Source organism: Bos grunniens, chromosome 20, assembly GCF_055505025.1.
Source record: "Bos grunniens cultivar Pamir isolate PY7600 chromosome 20, Bosgru_T2T1.0, whole genome shotgun sequence".
Classification (NCBI taxonomy): Eukaryota; Metazoa; Chordata; class Mammalia; order Artiodactyla; family Bovidae; genus Bos; species Bos grunniens.
Genome location: NC_141184.1, coordinates 6,061,587 through 6,082,002, shown reverse-complemented (window position 1 = coordinate 6,082,002; position 20,416 = coordinate 6,061,587). Strand labels below are relative to the sequence as shown.

Here is a 20,416-nt window from a genome sequence, read left to right as displayed (position 1 = left end):
ATCTCCTGCATTGCAAGCGGATTCTTTACCAACTGAGCTACTGGGGAAGAATGGGTCATAGATCTAAAGGCAAAATGCAAAATAATCCTAAAAAACTCCAAAAGTCTTCCCATGAGCAAACCTGTACTGTGCAGTGAGAGTGGTGCTCGGAGGGAAACTGGGCATCTTCCAAGTTGGACTCAATCTCCTACTGCCGGCTTGGCCTTACTGGGAGTTGCATTTCTTAGATCCCCTTTCCCTCCACGGCTCTCGCTTAGAGTTGAATAGAAGAAGAATTTGTGGCAGGACTGGGAGCGGGACGTGGAGCAAGTCCTCACCAGAATCTCTTCCCGGAATGCTCCCGAGTGAGAGCGGGCCTTCGGAGAGGCCTGCCCAAGATTTGGGAGGCGAACGCCAAGCCACCCCAGGAAGGGCAATGTGTAGGATCAGATGCGGCTGAGACACGTGGGGAGGAACCTGGAGGGGCCCAGCCAGCCCGGCTCTGTGCTCCACGTGCAGGACTCCAACCAAGTCAGCAGGACCAGGGTCCCCACTAGAGACTGTCCTGATGGGGCTCCCTTGATGGGTGAGCAAGCTCTGCTTTTGGAGAACCCCACAAGCCCTGACTGCCCAGGGATTCTCTACTGATTGAAGGCTCCCTGCTGCTGCCAAGGTTCATGCAAAGAAAGGAGGCTGAAAACTGATGAATTAAAGATCCCACTGCAGAAATCTGGAAAAGAACAGAGGAAGCCCAAAGCAAGCACTGAGTTGGCCCAAACATTCGTTCACACATTTCCACAATGGAAAAACCCAAAGAAACTCTGGGGCCAACCAAATAGAAAGAAAATGTGGTGGTCAGGGACTTTCCAAAATATTTCCTATTTCTTTCTTCTGGGTTCCTTCTGGATTCACCTTCTAACCTTTTTTGAAGTTCCAAGCAGCCATTTTGAGAAAAAAAAAAAAAGTGAATAAAAGTGAAGTGTTTCTCTCCCAGGCAGAGGCACGTAAAAGCCATTGTGAGGCTGCTGGCACTTTCTTTCCACGGTGCAATGATTAAAGGGGCATTCGTCATGAGGAGGACTCCTACAGCCCAGCCCAGGTGAGCAGAGCCCCCTCCTGCCCCACACTGGCCAGGACATGCTGCAAGAAGTCCGCCTCTGGTGTGGGAAGCCACAGGGAGCAGGGTTGCACTACCATTGCCAAACTGCTGATTCAGGAGGAAAATAAAATACGTGAGTGTTTTCAATCACTAAACCACGTGGGGGGGTTTACGCAGCAACAGATAACTAGAATACTGAAGTCTGGTCGATGAAAAATGAAAGTGATGGGGCACTTCCATGTGGATGATGTCAATTGCCAGAGAGAAGCACCGTCTTCTTCCCTAGTGCAGTGTAGTCACTGGAAGGACAGATGCTGAAGCTGAAGCTCTAATACTCTGGCCACCTGATGCGAAGAGCCGACTCACTGGAAAAGACCCTGAGGCTGGGAAAGATTGAAGGCAGGAGGAGGAGGGGACGACAGAAGATGAGATGGTTGGATGGCACCGACTCACGGGACATGAGTTTGAGCATCTCCGGGAGATAGTGAAGGACAGAGAAGCCTAGCATGCTGCATGGGGTCACAGGTCAGACACAACTTACCAACCATACAACAACGACACAGCAATCAAGGAAGGAAGGATGCTGTGGGATGCAGCTTCCTTCATTCTAAATCTCTGAGTAACTGATGTGAGAGAATTCCTCTGCTGACTCACATTTACTGTGCAGCTCAAACAAAATATAAACCTTTGTTGTGTTAAGCTACTAAGATTCTGGAGTTGTTTGTTTCCATAGCGTATCATAATCGAATATGTTTTGATTGACACTGAGGTAGTGAAGACAGAAAGCAAAAATGCAACACAGTGTATCAAAAAAGACAATTTTTTTGGTAAAAAGTTAAGACAAAACAGACATCTAGTAAGATTAAGTTAAAAAAGAAAGAAAGCATCTAAGTATTATCAAATATTACCATCAAACTTGAAAATTGGGATGAAATGCAAAGAGTTCTAGAAAAGGCTTATTGAAACTGACTCAAGAAATAAAGTTAGAAATACTATAATCCTATTACTATCAAAGATACTAAAGCAAAAATTTTTAAATCTCTCTCCAAAGAAAGCAACAAACCCATGTGGTTTTCTAAGTAAATTCCTTCAACTCTTTCTAACATAATGAAAACTTTTAGGAAACTAAGAATAAAGGCATACTCCCTGAGTTTTAAGACCAGAAAAACTTATAAAAAAGAAAAATGCCAATCTGATAAATATTCCAAATTCATTTTACCAAAGACTACGTCAGCAAAAACCTTAAAATGTTAGCACTTCACATCCAGCATTTTATAGGATTCTATCATAAAAACTGTATTTTTATCATAAATATAAAAATTGCTCAATAATAGAAAATTATTATTCATTACACTGACTTTAAAACACATCAAAAAATCTTTTGATTATCTCAGTTTGGTAAAACTAAACAATCATATTTAAACTTTTTCTATAAATTAACCAAAAGGAATCTCGAAGAATATCTATAAAAATCTATAACCAGCATCATCATAAATGAATAAACTATTAAGGAATTCTATTTAAAACCAGAAAAAAAGGCAAGGGCACTCACAATCACCAGTTTGTCAACAGCATATTAGTTTCAGGCCAACACAATAATACAAGAAAAAGAAGTGAGAAAAGAAATGTATGGGACAAAATAAAATAAAACTCTCAGTACTTGCAGAAAAACTAAAAACATTCAAAAACTAAGATCATGACATCCAGTCACATCACTTCATGGCAAATAGATGGGGAAACAATAGAAACAGTGACAGACTTTATTTTCTTGGGCTCCAAAATCACTGCAGATGGTGACTGCAGCCATGAAATTAAAAGATGCTTGCTCCCTGGAAGAAAAGCTATGTCAAACCTAGATAGCATATTAAAAAACAGAGACATTACTTTTCTGACAAAGGTCTGTCTGGTCAAAGCTATGGTTTTACCAGTAGTCATGTATGGATGTGAGAGATGGACCATAAAGAAAGCTGAGTGCCGAAGAAATGATGCTTTTGAACTGTGGTGTTGGAGAAGACTCTTGAGAGTCCCCTGGACTGCAAGGAGGTCAACCTTAAAGGAAATCAGTCCTGAATATTCATTGGAAGGACTGACACTGAAGCTGAAGCTCCAATACTTTGGTCACCTGATGCGAAGAACTGATTCACTGGAAAAAACCCTAATGCTGGGAAAGACTGAAGGCAGGAGGAGAAGAGGGTGACAGAGGATGAGTTGGTTGGATGGAATCACCAACTCAATGGACATGAGTCTGAGCAAACGCCAGGGGTTGGTGATAGACAGGGAAGCCTGGCGTGCTGTAATCCATGGGTTGCAAAGAATCAGACAAGACTTAGCAACTGAAGTGAACTGATTTGGAGATGATATGATTATTTATGTAGAGAACCTGAAAGTGTCTGCATTTCAGTTACTAATAATAAAAAGGATATGATAAGCTGTATAGATATAAAATAATATCTAAAATTAAGTTATATTCTTTTACAGCATCAACAAAAGAATAGAAATACCCAATTTCATAATTTTTAAAATACAATTTACAGTAAGCAATAAAATACACAATATCCTTTGGTATCAAGGAGTAAGAACAACCTATGGAAAACTATAAAACATTATTGAACCACATAAATGAATGGAGAGATGGCCCATGTTCATGGATAGAAAAATTTAATATCACAAAATTGAATTCTCAGCAAATGAATCAATAGGTTAAATATAACACTAACAAGATCCTACTTGAGTTTTTTTATATTGAGGTTAAAATAAGTTGATTGTAAAGTTTGTATGGAAGAAGAAAAAGTCAAGAATAACCAAAAAGCTTTTCAAAAAGTTGAATGTTATTTCCCTTGCCCAATATAAATACTTATTATAAAGCTTTATTAATTATACTCTGTGCATGTGTATTTAAAAAAGAAAAATGTAACCAATGGAGCAGAAAAGATAACCCATAACAAACCACTTGTGTGTGGAATTTTGATTTATAACAGATATGGTGAAAGAAGTAACTAAAATGGATAAGTAAAAATCAATTCTCCACAAGAAAAAAGCATGTACATGTGTCGTGGTCCTTTAATGGACCGGAACCTGGTGGACCGGAGCCGACCGATAATAAAGTAAAGGAGAGAGAAAGAGGCTGATATTCCTTGGTTTACGCAGAAAACCAATAAAGCCCCTGCACGGGGCTTGCTGTGTTCATGAAGGCCTCAGGCGCCCTCTCGATGGGGTGAAGGCGCAGAGCGCCTTCTCTAGAGGGTCTTAGAAGCCCGGGCTGGAAAGTGAACTCAGAGAGCCTCTGCGCTCCAGGGGATCAGCCTGAAAAAGAGAGAGAGGGAGAGAGAGAGAGAAAGAGAAAGACAGACATGGGAACCAGAGCTCTGATGGAGCAAAGGTGTTTTAATCAACATGGTGTGGGCATATATACTGTCTTACAAGGTAGTTATTCTCAGCAAAGATAAAGATTAAAATTCCAGGCTTACAAAGCCTAGGCAATCCATATTAAAGAGAGAGAGAGTTGTAAACAATCACTTTTACCGTATAGTTCACAAGAAGGAAGAGGGTACTTATCACCGTATAGAAAAACTAATGAAGGAAATGCCTGGGTTCCTCAGCCCTCGGGAGAGGCGTGCCTCTCCTCTCAATTCCTGAGTATTCAGGAATTAATAAGGAACAGAGAATCCCTAACAGATCCAAAACAGCACACAGGCAGCCTCCTGTTAAATGCTTGACATAAACGGATCTTGATCACTACCTTACACCTCACGAGTACCATCATGATATATACAGGCATGCATGACAAAATGGATAAAATAAACAGAAAGAAATGACAAGAAGTGCAGAGGAAGTCTACTTCTGAGGGTCGGTAGGGAAATGAGAGATGCAGCATACAGGCTGATTGACATTACTGGGGTATTCTAGTTTGGACTGGGGACACGGGTGCTTATTTTTAGTGTAAACAAACAAACGTTATCAGTGAAAACTGAGCTCAGTAATCAAAGTTTAATTAAATTAGTCAAATGATAAATCCCATTCTGTGCACCTAAAGTCCAATTCTGAAGAACATGGGTGTTATAGGTTTGAATTAACTGCAAGTCAACAACTGGGAAAGAGTAGATGTTAGATCAACTGTATGTCTGAACTATGCTAACATTTCTTCATTACCTCTTTCGTCTTTATTCATCTGATCTCCTTATCCTCCTCATTTTTAACATCACATGGCTTTTGTTCTACTGATGCACCAGTCTAAAACTTCCATTCTTTCCTAATATTGACAGATCACTAGTAGCTTGAAATCTTAATTATTTCCCCTTTTTTATATAGCTTAAAAGATAATACAGTATGTTAAAATACACAGGCAGTAATTCAATCTTTGCAGTAAGCCTGTAGGAATGGAAGCCTGCACCTGTGATATTACACTTGTCCTGGCCATGCTATCCCAAGATCATTATGTCTGAGGGACAGTAAAGGACGCTGGTACAAACGGGGAGATGCTCTCATTCTGAAACCCTGCAGTCAGGGCTCTCATCACCAGAGCCCTGCCTGGTCCACCTCTGTCTCCAGCAGGAACCTTCAGGGAGGTGGAGACCCTAGACACGGACTTATTCCTAAGCTCCTCTCTGATAACAGTCATCATCTTGAGAAATTTCACGTTCTCAAGAATTTCAAGTTCTAAGAAGAAGCTATGGTACTTTATATTTGTATGTTTCCACTGCAGATGGTGATTGCAGCCATGAAATTAAAGTTATGACCAACCTAGAGAACATATTGAAGAGCAGAGACACTACTTTGCCAACAAAGGTCCGTCTGATCAATGCTATGGTTTTTCCAGTGGTCATGTATGGATGTCAGAGTTGGACTGTGAAGAAAGCTGAGCGCTGAAGAATTGATGCTTTTGAACTGTGGTATTGGAGAAGACTCCTGAGAGTCCCTTGGACTGCAAGGAGATCCCACTAGTTCATTCTAAAGGAGATCAGTCCTGGGTGTTCTTTGGAAGGAATGATGCTAAAGCTAAAACTCCAGTACTTTGGCCACCTCATGCAAAGAGCTGACTCATTGGAAAAGACTCTGATGCTGGGAGGGATTGGGGGCAGGAGGAGAAGGGGACAACGGAGGATGAGATGGTTTTTAAAAGGATTTGGTTCAACTCTTGAGATACAGCTGGACTTCTGCATCCTTAATGGCGATAGAGCAATAATAACCCAGGTCTGTAGTCTCGTCCCCTCTGTCCTGGCACTGTCGTTCCACAGCCCTGGGAAGAATCAGAAAGCTGGCCGGCAAAGCTGCTCATGGGGATTTTTAGGCTGGGGTTCTCTACTCTGCCCATCACTCTCTCTCTCCTGAAGCTGGCACCTGGGGATGGAAGTGTAAGCCCAAGTGACATGATGATTTGTAATGTGAACCTCCAAACTGCAAATCTCTCTGGGTTCCCAGCCTTGTGGTTTTTACTGGATCCTTATACAAAGAGGGCACTGAAGCAACATTATCCAAGTCTTAACTGGGCCAAATGGATCAAACACATGTGCTGATTCAACAACCCTTTTCTCTCCTTCCAAATGCACTGGGGCTGCAAACCAAAACTGCCAGATGCATGTCAATTCCCGTGGACAGCCTGACACAACGGAGCGCAAGTGAAAGTCGCTCAGTCACGTCTGACTCTCTGCAACCCCATGGACTGTACAGGCCATGGAATTCTCCAGCCCAGAATACTGGAGTGGGTAGCCTTCCCTTCTCCAGGGGATCTTCCCAACCTAGCAATCAAACCCAGGTGTCCCGCATTGCAGGTGGATTCTTTATCAGCTGAGCCACAGGGGAAGCCCAAGAATACTGGAGTGTGTAGCCTACCCCTTCTCCAGTGGATCTTCCTGACCCAGGAATCAAACCAGGGTCTACCACATTGCAGGCAGATTCTTTACCAGCTGAGCTACCAGAGAAGCCCTGGTAAATATTATCTTATCACTCTTGTTCATTCATATAACAGTATCCAAAGCTAACAAAATTTAAAAATATGAACGTCAATTCACGTGTCAATTTGGCAGAATTTTAGTGCTAGAGACTGGTAATGTGTCAAAACATTACTTTAATTAAACTATCTACAATTCTTGATTATTTTTTATAAAATAACTCAAAGCTATATTCATACTTATCATGTAAATAGAAAAACAACCCATTTTTTATACCTAGATTTTAAAATTCTAGTATTCATTTAGTTGTCAGCCTGAAATACATCTACCCTGGAGAAACCTGGGTGCTGCAAATATAATAACAAAAATGACCACGTTTGTTGTAGGTAAGACGGGTGCCCAGCTCTGTGCTAAATGTCCACAGGGTCCATTTTACTCAGTTCCCAAACGAACTCCCTGAGCCTGGTCGCGTTATTCATTTCAGTCCACAGCAGACAAATCAATTTTTCAGGAACACTAAGTGGCAACACTGAGACCAGATCCAGGTCTAGTGACAGTTTTATGTTCTTAACAAGAGGCCATACGATGGGAATGACAGCTGCTAAGGAAAACATATCTATCCCCTAAAATGTACATGTTAATTACACACCTTCCGTCTGGTTAGTGCTGCATTAAATATTGGGGGTGCTAAGTTTATTCCCTGTAAGAACTAACAATTAGTTGAGGAGACAAGATGAACTCAACAAAGTATTCTGCAGGTCAGACAATAGTCATCGAGAGGGAAAATTATTTCATGTAATGAGTGAGCTCAAGGAGATGAATCCAGTAAATCTTAAAGGAAATCAACCCTGAATATTCATTGGAAGGACTAATGCTGACGCTGAAGCTCCAATCCTTTGGCCACCTGATGCAAAGAGCTGACTCCCTGGAAAAGACCCTGATGCTGGCAAAGACTGAAGGCAGGAGGAGAAGGGGGCGACAGAGGATGAGATGGTTGGATGGCGTCACTGACTCAGCAAACATAGATTTAAGCAAACTCCAAGAGATAGTGGAGGACAGTGGAGCCTGGCATTCTGCAGTCCATGAGGTCACAAAGAGTCAGACATGACTGAGCAACTGAACCACAACAAGAAGAATGGATGAGCTCTGCAGGCATCCAGTACAGATAGGAATGCACAGCACAAGCCGGACTGCTGAAGCGTGAGAAGGAGAGCTTGAACTTGGACAAGCGGCATATGGAGGAGGAGGCTTCCAGGCGAGGGGACGCACTGGATGCACTGGAGGAAACAGAGCAAAGCTAGAGAGGACCAGCTGCAGGTGGAGTCCAGGCTGACCGACCACCCAGAGCAGAGAGGCCGACGGCAGCGGGCCAGAGCCGCTCCAGGATGGAATACCCCCCAGGGGGATGCCCACCCCAGTGCTGGTTCCAGCGGACGCTCCATCCGCATCACTGAAGGAAGAATGAGCGGACTGTCCAGCGGATGGTGCTGATGCCAACACTGAGTTACAGGCAGAAGCAGAGTACCCTGGGGCAGGAAATGGCAGCCCACTCCAGTATTCTTGCTTAGAGAACCCCAGGGACAGAGGAGCCTGGCCGGCTGCAGTCCAAGGGGTCACAAAGAGTCAGACCTGAAGGATGGACTGAGCACACAAGCCGCACAGCACACACTTGACTATCCAAAGGATGCTTCCACGTCTTTTCCTGCTGGGCCTGTAAACTGTAAAATGAGCCAGCGTTTCTGCAGAAAATGACAGTTTTTCACTGTCTTTTGTTTATACCACAGCGAAGTTATAATTAAAATGACATTGAATTACTGGTTGTGATTACAAATACCTGCCAAGTAAGTCTCCTGCATGGATAGAGACATTCACAGAAAGATGTACCTTGAGATTCCTCCTCTCCAATTCCTGAGAGCATGCACTATTCCCTCCCCATCCCCCGCCCCCAGCCCCAGAATGATGAGACTGGAGAAAGTACGCAGAGAATTTCCTACTCCCCAGAGGAGATGTCAGACATGTTCATCTGCCTTCTCCAGCCTTCCACTCCCCAAGGAAGGGGTGAAAGACTGACTTTCTTGTCAAAAGATTCTTGATTCTTCCACCCACTGGGGGTGCTGAAATAGTCCCTGCAATCATAAAACTACTCCCCTCTACAATGACTGGTTTCATTTATTTGCTTTGGAAAAATTAAGATTCTTTATCCATGTACAGAGAAAAGAAACACTCCAATACATCTGCCCTGAGGAAAAACACCTGATGCTGGGAAAACTGATACGTCGTGAAGTACTTGTGGTCATCGCTGGAAAGAGCTGGCATGCTCAGTCACAGTGAAGGCAAGAAGGTAGATCATAATCGGAAAAATCATATGTATTACATATTTAATAAAACCTTATTTGATTTCATTACTAAAAAATAGACCAAAAAATCAGTTTTCTTGCAATATCTGACTATTTAAAATTTATAGGAATGAAATTTTTCCAGTTGAAATACTGACCACCCCTAATCATAAATTTTAGCCAAAACAAATCTGGCTGGAGCTAGCCTAAAAAAATTATGTCAACCTTTCCTAACTATGACAGGCAAATTTTGAGAAAAGTTGGCTGCTTTGGGACATAATAAACGAGAGAGGATTTAATTCTGAGATGAGCTTGTCATGCATTTAGTAATAAGAACCAGTCCTGGACAATGAAGTTAACTCCTAAGACTCAGGACTTACAAGGTTGGTCTCATTAGTTCCAGGGTCTCTGATGCCAGGGGGCAATTTAATTTTGTTCAGCATGCCCATAGTATCGTCAAAAACTTTCAACATAAGCAAAAAGAAAGTATTTTTAATATTATTAAATAAGAGATTAAAATTCAAGTCATGGTATCATATGTGCTACTGTTTTCATGTCTTGATATTTCTTAACAAATATGGGGTTAAACCTATTTAACAGCTTTTTATGTAAAAAAATAAAAAGCATTTAAGCAAGATGGTAAAATTTCAATTCAGAATTTACTTTACAGTATAATAAAAATACTTTGCAGGTTACTTTAACTTCATGATCAATGATGCAAAAGCATGGATTGACCACAGATTGAAATTAAGTGAGAGAGGTTTGTGAATAATGTCAATTACAGGAACACAATTAGGGAGCTGAAGCTCCAATCCTTTGGCCACCTGATGCCAAGAGCCGACTCATTGGAAAAGACCCTGGTGCTGGGAAAGATTGAGGGCAGGAGGCGAAGGGGACGACAGAGGATGAGATGGTTGGATGGCATCACTGACTCGATGAACATGAGTTTGAGCAAACTCTGGGAGACAGTGAAGGACAGGGAAGCCAAGAGTTGGACACAACTAAGCAACTGAACTGCAACAACAAAGGGGAATACAAAGTCAAGATGAAGCTTACTTTTTTAAAGATATATTTCCAGTCACTTCACGCAAAAGCAATTACAATATTGCAAAATAATCACCATGTATTCAGATGATGTTAGGATCATTTTGTGATCCAAATGTTGCAGGAGACCATGGATGTGCATGAAGTAAGTTGCCAGACATTTCCTACTACAAGAACTGGTAGAAGTCTAATGGAAATCAAAATTAGGCAGATTCATAGGAAAGAAGGAATCTGTCCAAGATTACAGGAAGCAAAAATAGATCTGCCGAGCTCCTGAATTACATCAGAGCCTAGCAATTCTAGTAAAGGTGGAAACCTGGGCCTGCCCCAAGCAGCTATTTCTGTCTTCCGAGGTAGATCTCTGGGAAGCCACACTCTGGTCATTCTGAGAAATGAACTCACCTCACCCACTGTGCGCATGGGCCTCTGTTACTGCTGCACTGCCTTCCAAAGCTCCTGACCTTGAACGGCAGGGATAGAGAATATGGTTTTGCAAAGTGAAACTGCTATTTACGTTATTACTAAAAGCAAAATAGAAACGAGCTGTCCAGACCTCAGAACCGATCCAGTCCTTCTGAAGGTCAAGTTTCAAAGGACAGGGTCCATTCCTCCCTGGCGTTTACCAATTCCCACCCAGCCCAGCAGCCCCAGCTCCTGCTTGAAGGTCACCTTTCCACCAGACCCCATTACCCTTCCTGACTCTGGAACATTTCTGCACAGCTCATCACCTAGAGGGGTTTACAAAGAGCAAACATGACCGAGCATGGCTTAGGCTGAGCAGAGAACAGGATCCATTCCATCATCTCTGGACCTCCCCCTGGGCTACAGCCCCTCCAAGAGAAGTGCTCGCTTTCTGCTTAAAGTGATTTTGCTGAATGCCTAGACTGTGGGAATGATCGATTTACCAAGAAAAATGAAGATGCCTGAGCAAACTTTTCAAAAAGATGCCATTCCAACATTTGTTCCCCATGAAATAGAATGTAAAGCAACTGGATGCATTAAGTGCATGCTACGTCTTTTCAGCTGTGTCCAACTCTGCAACCCTGTGGATGGCAACCCACCAGGCTCCTCTGTCCATGGGATTTGTGGGTTGCCTTTCCTCCTCCGGTGGCTCTTCCCCACCCAGGGACTGAACACACGTCTCTTATGTCTCCTACAACTGCAGGGTTCCTTACTAGTGCCACCTGGGAAACCCTAAAGGAACTGAGTAGAGAAGCACAAAGATCAAAGGCAGATTAGAGACGGGAGCTTCCAGCTGACTGCACTGAATCTCTCAGGGCACAGCGATGCGTTCAAACTAGATCAAGGTTTAAGAAGTTAGAGATCCGTATCATAGCAAAGTGGTGTGTGTCAGGGAGGCACGAACTTCACACTTGTCTTTAAATATATTAATGGCGCTATAAATAGGCCATCACCTGCTCCTCCTCTTCCATTTAGAAGAGAACCAGCCAGAACGCTTTGAATTACAGATTCGCCAGAATCACAAGCAGCAATGTCCTGGCAGAACAGATTTGCAGAGGAAGAGGGACGTGTTTTCTCCCCTGCAGGAATGGTAATGAACAGGAGATGCCTTCAGAGAGTCTGCTTGCCAAGGAGACGGAGCAGAAGTCTCTCCTCAAGTCCTCCTTGGCCCTAAAAAGTGGTGAGAAGACAAAAAAAGATGCCATTCCAGGAAGCAGTGCAGGCTGGCAAGAAGATTGTGAAGACTGCCCTGAACTCACACCCAGAATGCAGAATGAAGGTGCTCTCTGCTCTGTGTTGCATAATATAAGACCCAGTTATGATCGGTGGCATCCATGATCTTCTGCTTTCTAATTTTTTTTTCCTTATCTTGTTGAATTCCATGAGAAGACAACACCTTTGACAATTGTGGGGAGAAGGCAAACTTCATTTTTTAAAGAACCCATGACGATAACAAGTTTTCCCATGCATAATATCTAAGCACCATCTGGCTCAGGATATGAGGAAAAAATTGCCAAAAACCAAGGACAGAGATTTTGCACGCAGTGGTGAAATAAAGGCACGTACCCACGCCTTTGCTCCGAGGACAGGAATATAGGTTTATGTTTATATTCTATGCTAAAAAGACAGCATTCCTCTCAGACGTCCCCAGATCAACCACTGACCAAAAATATCTCACTGATTAATCAATGCTTGGCACCCGAGCTGCACAGGCACATCACAGGCAGTGCAAAAGTTTGAACCACACCAACACAAAGATCAGTAACAGGAAGTTTACCGCCATCTACAGATTTCCTCTCACTGCTTAAGGGAGTGAGCCAAAGGCTCCTGCTTGAAAAATACAAATTGGCAAAACTGACATCATCTGTAGAGTTGCACTGCGGTCCCAGCGATGAAACCCAGTTGAGTAACCTGTACCAAACAGCAGGCACGATAAACGACCCCCCTAGAAATAGGAAGGTGACAGTCCACCAATGCTTGTGACTTAGACACTCAAAGGATGCAGGCTCACAACAGGTCAATACCCCCACCTCTCTGCCTATGGGACTAAATCTGCCAGATTTAAAGGCAAAGATGGATAATAAATACTTGTATTTCTTTTTTTTTTCCCTCGTCATTCACCACTTTCCCGAGGCAGGATTTCTACAGACTTAAATGACGTCCGATCCAAACTAAAACGCCAGCTCGGGAGCCGGGCAGCGGCCTCGCCAAGAGAGGCGCGGTGCTGATTCGGATGGAGACCCGCTGGAGCGGATGCCGCGCGGAAAGCGCAGCGAGTTTGCCGGCGGGCGCGCAGAGATGGAGAACGCACGCCGCGGCGGTCCACCTGGTGCACACACCCCGGAAACTTTTATTTTTGGGTAGAACCTCCCAAGGAAAACTTTTCTCCTGCCCGCAGGGCTCGCTCGAGCCAGGCCGGCCGCTGGCGGGCCGAGGAGGGGCCGGGAGCCGCGCGAGCCGAGGGGCCGGGAGCCGCGCGAGCCGAGGGGCCAGCCCCCGGGGCGGGAGGCGCCCGGGCCGGGTCCGTCCCTCGCCTCCCGGGGCCCGGGGGGCGCGCGGGGAGGACACTCACCAGGCGGAGCGCGAAGAAGACGGCGAGCAGGGCGAGGCAGGCGCCCATGACGATGAGCAGCAGGAAGACGATGAGCGGGTGCTGCTGGCTCATGCGGTAGTAGGACTCGTAGAGCCAGTCCCGGGACCGCTGCAGCCCGTCTCCGCCGCCCGCCGCCGCCTCGGCGCGGTCCCGCAGGTAGCGGCGCCGCCGCATCGCCTCCTGCCACATCGGGGCGGCTCGCGGGGCGCCCGCCGAGCGCGCCCGGCCGGGGCTGCGCCGCCCGCCCGCGTGCCACCCCCGCGCCGCCTCGGCCGGCCCGGGCTGCCCGCGCTCCGAGCTGCGCGCAGGGGCCTCCAGCGCGGGCGGAGCTCGGCGCCCCGGGGCTGGGCGGCGGCCTTGGGGGCAGCTCCCGGCGGCGCCGCTGCCGCCACCGCGCGGGAGGGGGCGGGCGCGACAGGGGCGCTCGGCCCGCCTCTGCCCCCACCCCGCGCGGCGAAGCCCGGGCCTCCACCCGCCGCCGCAGCCGCCGCCGCCGCCGCCCCCCGACGGCCGGGCCGCGCGCGCTGGGGGCGGCACCGGGCCGAGGGCCGGGTGCCCGGGAGGAGGAACCGGCCGCGCCCGGATACCCGGGCGCCCGCCCCTTGGACACGCCCACACTCGGCCCGGCGCGGGCCACCTCCCTCCGCGGTCCCCGCCTGGGCTGGGGGCTAGCGGGGTGCTCCCACCGTCCCCTACGCGGTCCGCGACCGGCCTGGGGGGTTCCCCCTGTCCGTACCCCTCCACCTCCCACCTCGCTGGGACGACGCGGGGGCTCCTAACTGCTCCCCACTAGCTCCAAGAGCCGTGAGAAGGGGCACTCCCACCCTCTGGCGGCCCCAGCTCTGAGTGGTCTGCGGGGGGCTGGGTGCGCCCCCCCCCTCCTGCCGACTTTGGCGGAGCCGAGAGGAGACCTCGCCTTCTTCGGTACCTAGGGCTCAGAGGACCGCCGGGACTGCCTCTCCGGGCGAGTGACGGAGGAGTTGCCTCCTCTCCGCATCCCCTACTGGGTAGGGGGTTTCCACCCTGGGTAGGGGATTCCTACTCTCGTTTTCTTCGACTCTGCGCAGAGGGCTTGGGGGCTTCACGGTCCTCTCGACTATCTAGAGGGCCCGGGGCTTCCTTGCAGGGAGCGGGAAAGCGCTGGGGCGCGAAGGGACCCCCGGGCAGAGAACAGCCCCCCAAGTGCGCAATGCAGGAGGGAGGCTGCACCCCGCCACGTTCTCGCCCTGCAGTTTCAGCTTAAGTCACACTTGGGAGGGACCCCATGGGGCAAGATTTGTCGACTCGGAGTTTAGGGGGAGCCCTCTGACGGATCCAGGGTCTCCGCCGAGTCCCTGCTGCGCCGCGAGGGCGCGGCGGGGAGAGGGCGCTGGTGCAGGGGATTGCGGGGGGGAGGGTCGCGCCCTGGGACCCCCTCCCTCCACGCTACCTCGAGGCACTGGGCGCGGGGGGCGGGGGAAGCGGTGCTGGAGACCCGGCTGGAGCCGCGTGGCTGGGGGGAGGATGGGGTGGCGGGCGGCTGCCGGGGAAGGGGCCCATCCCGACAAGCCCAGGAGTCCAGACTTCTGGCACTCTCCCGGGCGGTGGGGGGCGCTCGCTGGCGCTCTCCGAGGGAGCCCACCCCTCTCTGGAGGGTTCCTCCTGTTCAAGCAAAGCCCACCTCTCCGCACAGTGGACCTCGACCCTCCCCTCTCGTGCTCAAGCAAACAGCCCAGGGCGTGATCCTGTGCCGTTGTCCGTCCCGGGACACGGGACCGGTGCAGGGGGCCTCTGAGCCCTGGCACCGCCCAGCACTTGGCAAACCTTCCCGAAGCGTCCCGCTGCCCGCTCGGGCACTCCTGTCCCCCTGCCCGGCAGGGGCATGTGAGCCGGGCAGCTGCGTGCCCAGTGACCACGAAACCCAGGCCACGGATGGAGGAGGACCCGGAGGGCTGTATTTTTAGGCTGTATTTTAGGGCTGTATTTTCTAAGGGCTGTATTTTTAGCTGCAGTTGATGCCTTCTCTGCTCAGGGAGTGTAGAGCAGAGAAGGACACAGCCGGGCCACCTGGGGGGGCTGGTCACGATGGGGTAGGCAGAGGGGGCGTGTCCCAGATTCCAGAGCCTGGACCAAGGCCCTGACCTCCAGATTCCACTTGGTCCTGGGCCTGCCCTCCCACCCTGGACCTGCAGATGAGGAGAAAGAGGAGGCGGCAACGCATGGGAGAAGGGGGTCCCACGGCCCCCGCCCAGTCAGAGGATGGGACTGTCTTCTCTGTCCAGCTCCTGGTTTGCTCCCCTCACGCCGCTTTGCCTGCCCGCGCCTGGCTATAGACCTTTAACCAGGTGAATTCCAATCCTATCGTTTCCCTCGGGTCTGCTCACCCACTGGGCTCAGCTCTTTGGTTTGGACCGAGGGAGTTGAGGATTTTGGTGGTTCTGAGAGCAAGCTGTAAGACAGCTCTGATGAATCAGATTGTGTATAAACAGCTAGAGCCCAGAGCCTCCTAAGGAAGCCCAGGTGAGTGGGAAGTTGCATTTTCTGGCCTGAAGATTCTGCTTCTTCTGGCTCTGCCCCAGGTCTGTCTGGGTTGCACTTGCAGTAACTTCTCTTCTCTGATTCATGAGGCATCCTCACCCTTTGCCTTGATAAACGGCTTCCTTTACCCACTCAAGGAGGAAGGAAAAGTAAATAATCTGTAACTTAGGTTTATGGTTAAAAGTACTGAGAGAGGTGCGAGGGAAAAGTACCTATTTAATTATTTTCTCCTTCTCTCTAGGGGGCAATGGGGTGTTTTTAACAACCACTATCTATCTCTCTATTCGCCACATGGTAAAATAGGGTTGGTGTAAGAGTTCTAGGAGATTTGTTAAATATAATTTAAAAGAGACTCTGCTTGAAGGAAGCATTGTCTTTGACCCTTATGACATTTTTTATCACTCACTCTTTCGTTAATTCCTGCAATAGATACTTATTTTGTGCCTGTCCTATGTCAGATGTCAGGTAGTCCCTGGTAGCTCAGTGGTAAAGAATCCGCCTGCCAGCGCAGGAGACACTGGTTCCATCCCTGTGTCTGGAAGATCCCCTGGAGAAGGAAATGACAACCCACTCCAGTATTCTTGCCTGGAGAATCCCATGGACAGAAGAGCCTTGTGGGCTACAGTCTATGGGGTCGCAAAATAGTTGGACATGACTTAGCAACTAAGCAGCAACAAGTATGTCAAATGTTCAAGGGGGAAAATAAACCAGGCCTAGGACCCTTCTAGGAATTCCCAATGTACTTTGAAAAGTAGGGCTACAAAGAACAGAACATGAGAAAAAGATCAACATTCATCCCCAACTCCCCCATACAATTTAAATTTCACCATAGTAGACAGGTGATGAAAGGAATATACTATAATAATCAAGATATGTCAGGCTTCCCAAGGTTACACTGGGTTTCAGTTTGCGGGCTTATTTTTTTTAATTTATTTTTAATTGGCCGATAATAGCTTTACAATGTTATGTTGGTTTCTGCCATGCGTCAACATGAATCAGCCATAGGGGCTTATTTTTATGAGGACCTATTTATACAAAATAAAATGTGAACCAATATAATGATTATAGTTATTTTATCAGCATTTTAGAATCAATTGCACCAAGTATACCTTTTTAAAAGTTCACAACAGTTTCTATTTTGAAGGGAGGGAGAAAAGAAAGGAAAACCACGAAATGATAATCCACAAGCAGCGTGAAGTGGAGTGAGAAATGCCCTTTAGTACAAAGCCAGGAGCATGAAATCTGTGATTTCATGACTCATGTGATTCAAGGGACCCTAAGGAGTCCGCAAGTCCATTTCCATAGTTTTAGGTGGCAGGGAGGCTATGCCAAGGGTAACGCACAGAGAATAAAGGGTTTTCCCATGAACTCACTCGGTATCAAGGCATTTGTGACAAAACACACAGAGAAACTGACTGTGGAAGCTCTAACTGGGCCTGAAGAAGTGGGGAGGGGGAAGGCATTGGGAAGGAGGATTCATTTTTCTCGTGCAGCGCTAGAGGGCAGCCTTCCATCCTTAGAACCCAGAAGGCAGGATGGTGGGCCTGTGGGAGTGTGGTTTGTCCTGGGGTCGCCCCACACTTGATTTAAAGTCCTGCTGTCATCATCTTGAAATTCTTGATCATTTGTGAATGAGAGGTCACCCATTTTTATTTTGCCCTGGGCTCTGCAAATTGAAGGGCCGGTCCTACTCACAGGAGGCACTGAGCTGTCCTGGCATTCCTGCCTGCGTGCAGAGCCTGAGGGCTGCAGGCTGCAGTTCAAGCAGGCAGACCCTTCGACCTCCAGCAGACAGACCGCAGGCACCCCTGCCTGCTAAACTGATCATGTTTCACACAGATGATAACACACCTGAGTGATTACACATCCGTTAAATAATGATGCCGCAGAACCGGATTTTTGAATCAATGGGCCTTGCTTTAAAAATAACCCATCTTCTAGTTCCTATTCCGAACCCAGTTAGATTAGCTTCGTCAGTAAGGACGCCGTTGTGCTCTGCCCAATGTCACAGCGCTCTGATTGATTAAAGGCAGGCAGGCAAACTGTGCCAAGGACAGACACAGACCAGAGCGTATAGTAGAGCTGAGCGCAGAGTACTTCCCTATGTATTCATTTTTCTCTCTGGCAAATACATCACTACAATTTATATAATAAAGTGTGAACAGTATGTCAACAGATTCATTATCACCATGAAATACGTTTTGTGTACCCAGATAACATTTACATTTTGATTGAACTGGAGTCTATGGCTACAGAAACCACACCACCAAAGCCAGTTTCGGCTCCGGGAAGCCTCATTGACTCTTTCAGCTCACTAAGGAGCTCCCCTGCAGTTCACTTTCTACAGCATCAGAGTTGCTGAATGGACCATTAATATATTTATCTTCTTTCTCCTTTGGTGTGGAATGCTCCCAACTTGTCTTTGAGAAATCTTGCCTCCTTGGTTCATTTGATAAATTATTTCTCAAGTGACAAAACTGGGATCAATATTTAATAAACTCATCTTTAAAATCTGATTTCAGGTGACCGATTGGGACTTATGGCCCTGGATATATGAGAAGATTATTTTGAGACAGACCTTTCACAAAAGCCCACTGCCGTTCCAAAGTTTGTTCCTAGGACCTGTTTCAAGAACCACTGAGACACTGGAATTCCTTCTGTGAGAGGCCGGGAGTGAGAACCAGTTAATGACTAATCAGCGCCAGGACCCGCACGTCTACAACCGTGTGAGAGGAATCGATTTCTCAGCTCCTGCCCTGAGAATGAGATCTAAAAAGTCATGACTCATAGAGCAAGCTGTGTTCTCCGGATGTGTTGCCTAGGGAGGTATCAGGAGAGGGGCTTTATGTACCAAGCTTGAATGATTCAGAAACCTTGACTTTTACTTTTATATCCTTTTAGGTGTCCCTTAAAAGAGTCAATGAGAGAATAATTCAATTACACTCTAACACTGTTAAATAATGTACTTTGAGGGACAAGAAGTGGTCTCTAGGAAAAACAATGCTATGACATCTTTCATGGCTATTTTTGCCCAATTCTGAATTCATTCAATTCGGATAACTTAATTCAAGATGTTAAGCCACTCTACCATGTTTGATTCGTGGTTTTATGTTTGCATTTGAAAATAAACTCACTGCTTGTATTCACACAGCTGTAATGGTTGTTAATATTCTTGTAATAAGTTAAACGGAGAAGGCAATGGCACCCCACTTCAGTACTCTTGCCTGGAAAATCCCATGGATGGAGGAGCCTGGAAGGCTGCAGTCCATGGGGTCGCTGAGGGACAGACACGACTGAGCGACTTCACTTTCACTTTTCACTTTCATGCATTGGAGAAGGAAATGGCAACCCACTCCAGTGTTATGGCCTGGAGAATCCCAGAGACAGGGGAGCCTGGTGGGCTGCCGTCTATGGGGTCGCACAGAGTCGGACACGACTGAAGTGACTTAGCAGCAGCAATAAGTTAAAATGCTGGATTTTTGCTTCTCTCTGACACCAACTGTATGGGGATCTTTGAAGATGTCATAAATATCTCTGAGCTTCAGTTTATCGGTAACATGATAAGACTAAGTCCATTAGTCTAAGCATTTTCCTAAAACGTTTATACTACCCTGGGCCGAGTAAAGGGAAGAATTTTAATCAGCTTTTTTATATGGGAGCGTATGGGAATGGTACACATGCAGAAAAAGATTGTTGGTTTGTATATACACGTTGATAACAAGTACTGTTTCCTTTCATACAGTCCATGAGGTTTTCAGGGCAAGTATCCTGGGGTGGTTTGCCATTCCCTCCTCCAGTGGATCGCACTTTGTCAGAGTTCTCTGCTATGACCCGTCCACCTTGGGTGGCCCTGCGTGGCATGGCTCATAGCTGCGTCGGCATCGTTGGATGTGGCATCTTTGGTGAAGTCCCTGATGCTGGGATGGCTGGACTGCATCACCCATGCAATGAACATGAACTTGGGCAAACTCCGGGAGATGGTGAGGGACAGGGAGGCTTGGCGTGCTGCAGTTCATGGGGTCGCAAAGAGTCAGACAGGACTGGGCGACTGAACAACAACAACACTGTTTCCTTAGGTGTAAAGGCAAGTGTGAGAATGTTTCAGTGTGTGTCATGGCAGTGAGTAGACACACAAATCTTTTTTTTTGTCTTGATATGGCCATTCTCGGAGAAGGCAATGGCACCCCACTCCAGTACTCTTGCCTGGAAAATCCCATGGATGGAGGAGCCTGGTGGGCTGCAGTCCATGGGGTCGCTAGAGTCGGACACAACTGAGCAACTTCACTTTCACTTCTCATTTTCATGCACTGGAGAAGGAAATGGCAACCCACTCCAGTGTTCTTGCCTGGAGAATCACAGGGATGGGGGAGCCTGGTGGGCTGCCGTCTATGGAGTCACACAGAGTCAGACACGACTGAAGTGACTTAGCATGGCCTTTCTTCCCTCTCTAGTGCGTGTTAGTCGCTCAATCACGTCCAACTGTCCAACCCCATGGACT

General features: G+C 47.2%; 1 protein-coding gene and 1 long non-coding RNA gene across 3 annotated transcripts in view; one reads left to right on the top strand and one right to left on the bottom strand.

The window, feature by feature from the left end:
* Window positions 1-13,887, bottom strand: part of ADCY2 (adenylate cyclase 2) — a 454,409-nt gene extending 440,522 nt beyond the window's left edge. The window contains exon 1 of one of the 2 annotated variants that reach the window (XR_015148596.1): window positions 13,381-13,716. Coding sequence is in view for 1 of the 2 variants with exons in the window: in XM_086361165.1 (XP_086217291.1) it covers window positions 13,381-13,590 (210 nt within the window). In the remaining variant the exon portion in view is untranslated. Of the gene's footprint in view, window positions 1-13,380 lie in introns of both variants that reach the window. The other variant, XM_086361165.1, reaches the window with a different exon arrangement.
* A 117-nt stretch (window positions 13,888-14,004) lies between these two features.
* On the top strand, window positions 14,005-19,068 carry LOC147350060 (uncharacterized). The gene is made up of 2 exons (XR_015148599.1): window positions 14,005-14,428; window positions 18,441-19,068. It is a non-coding gene; the product is annotated as an uncharacterized LOC147350060 (long non-coding RNA).
* The last annotated feature ends 1,348 nt before the right edge of the window (window positions 19,069-20,416 follow it).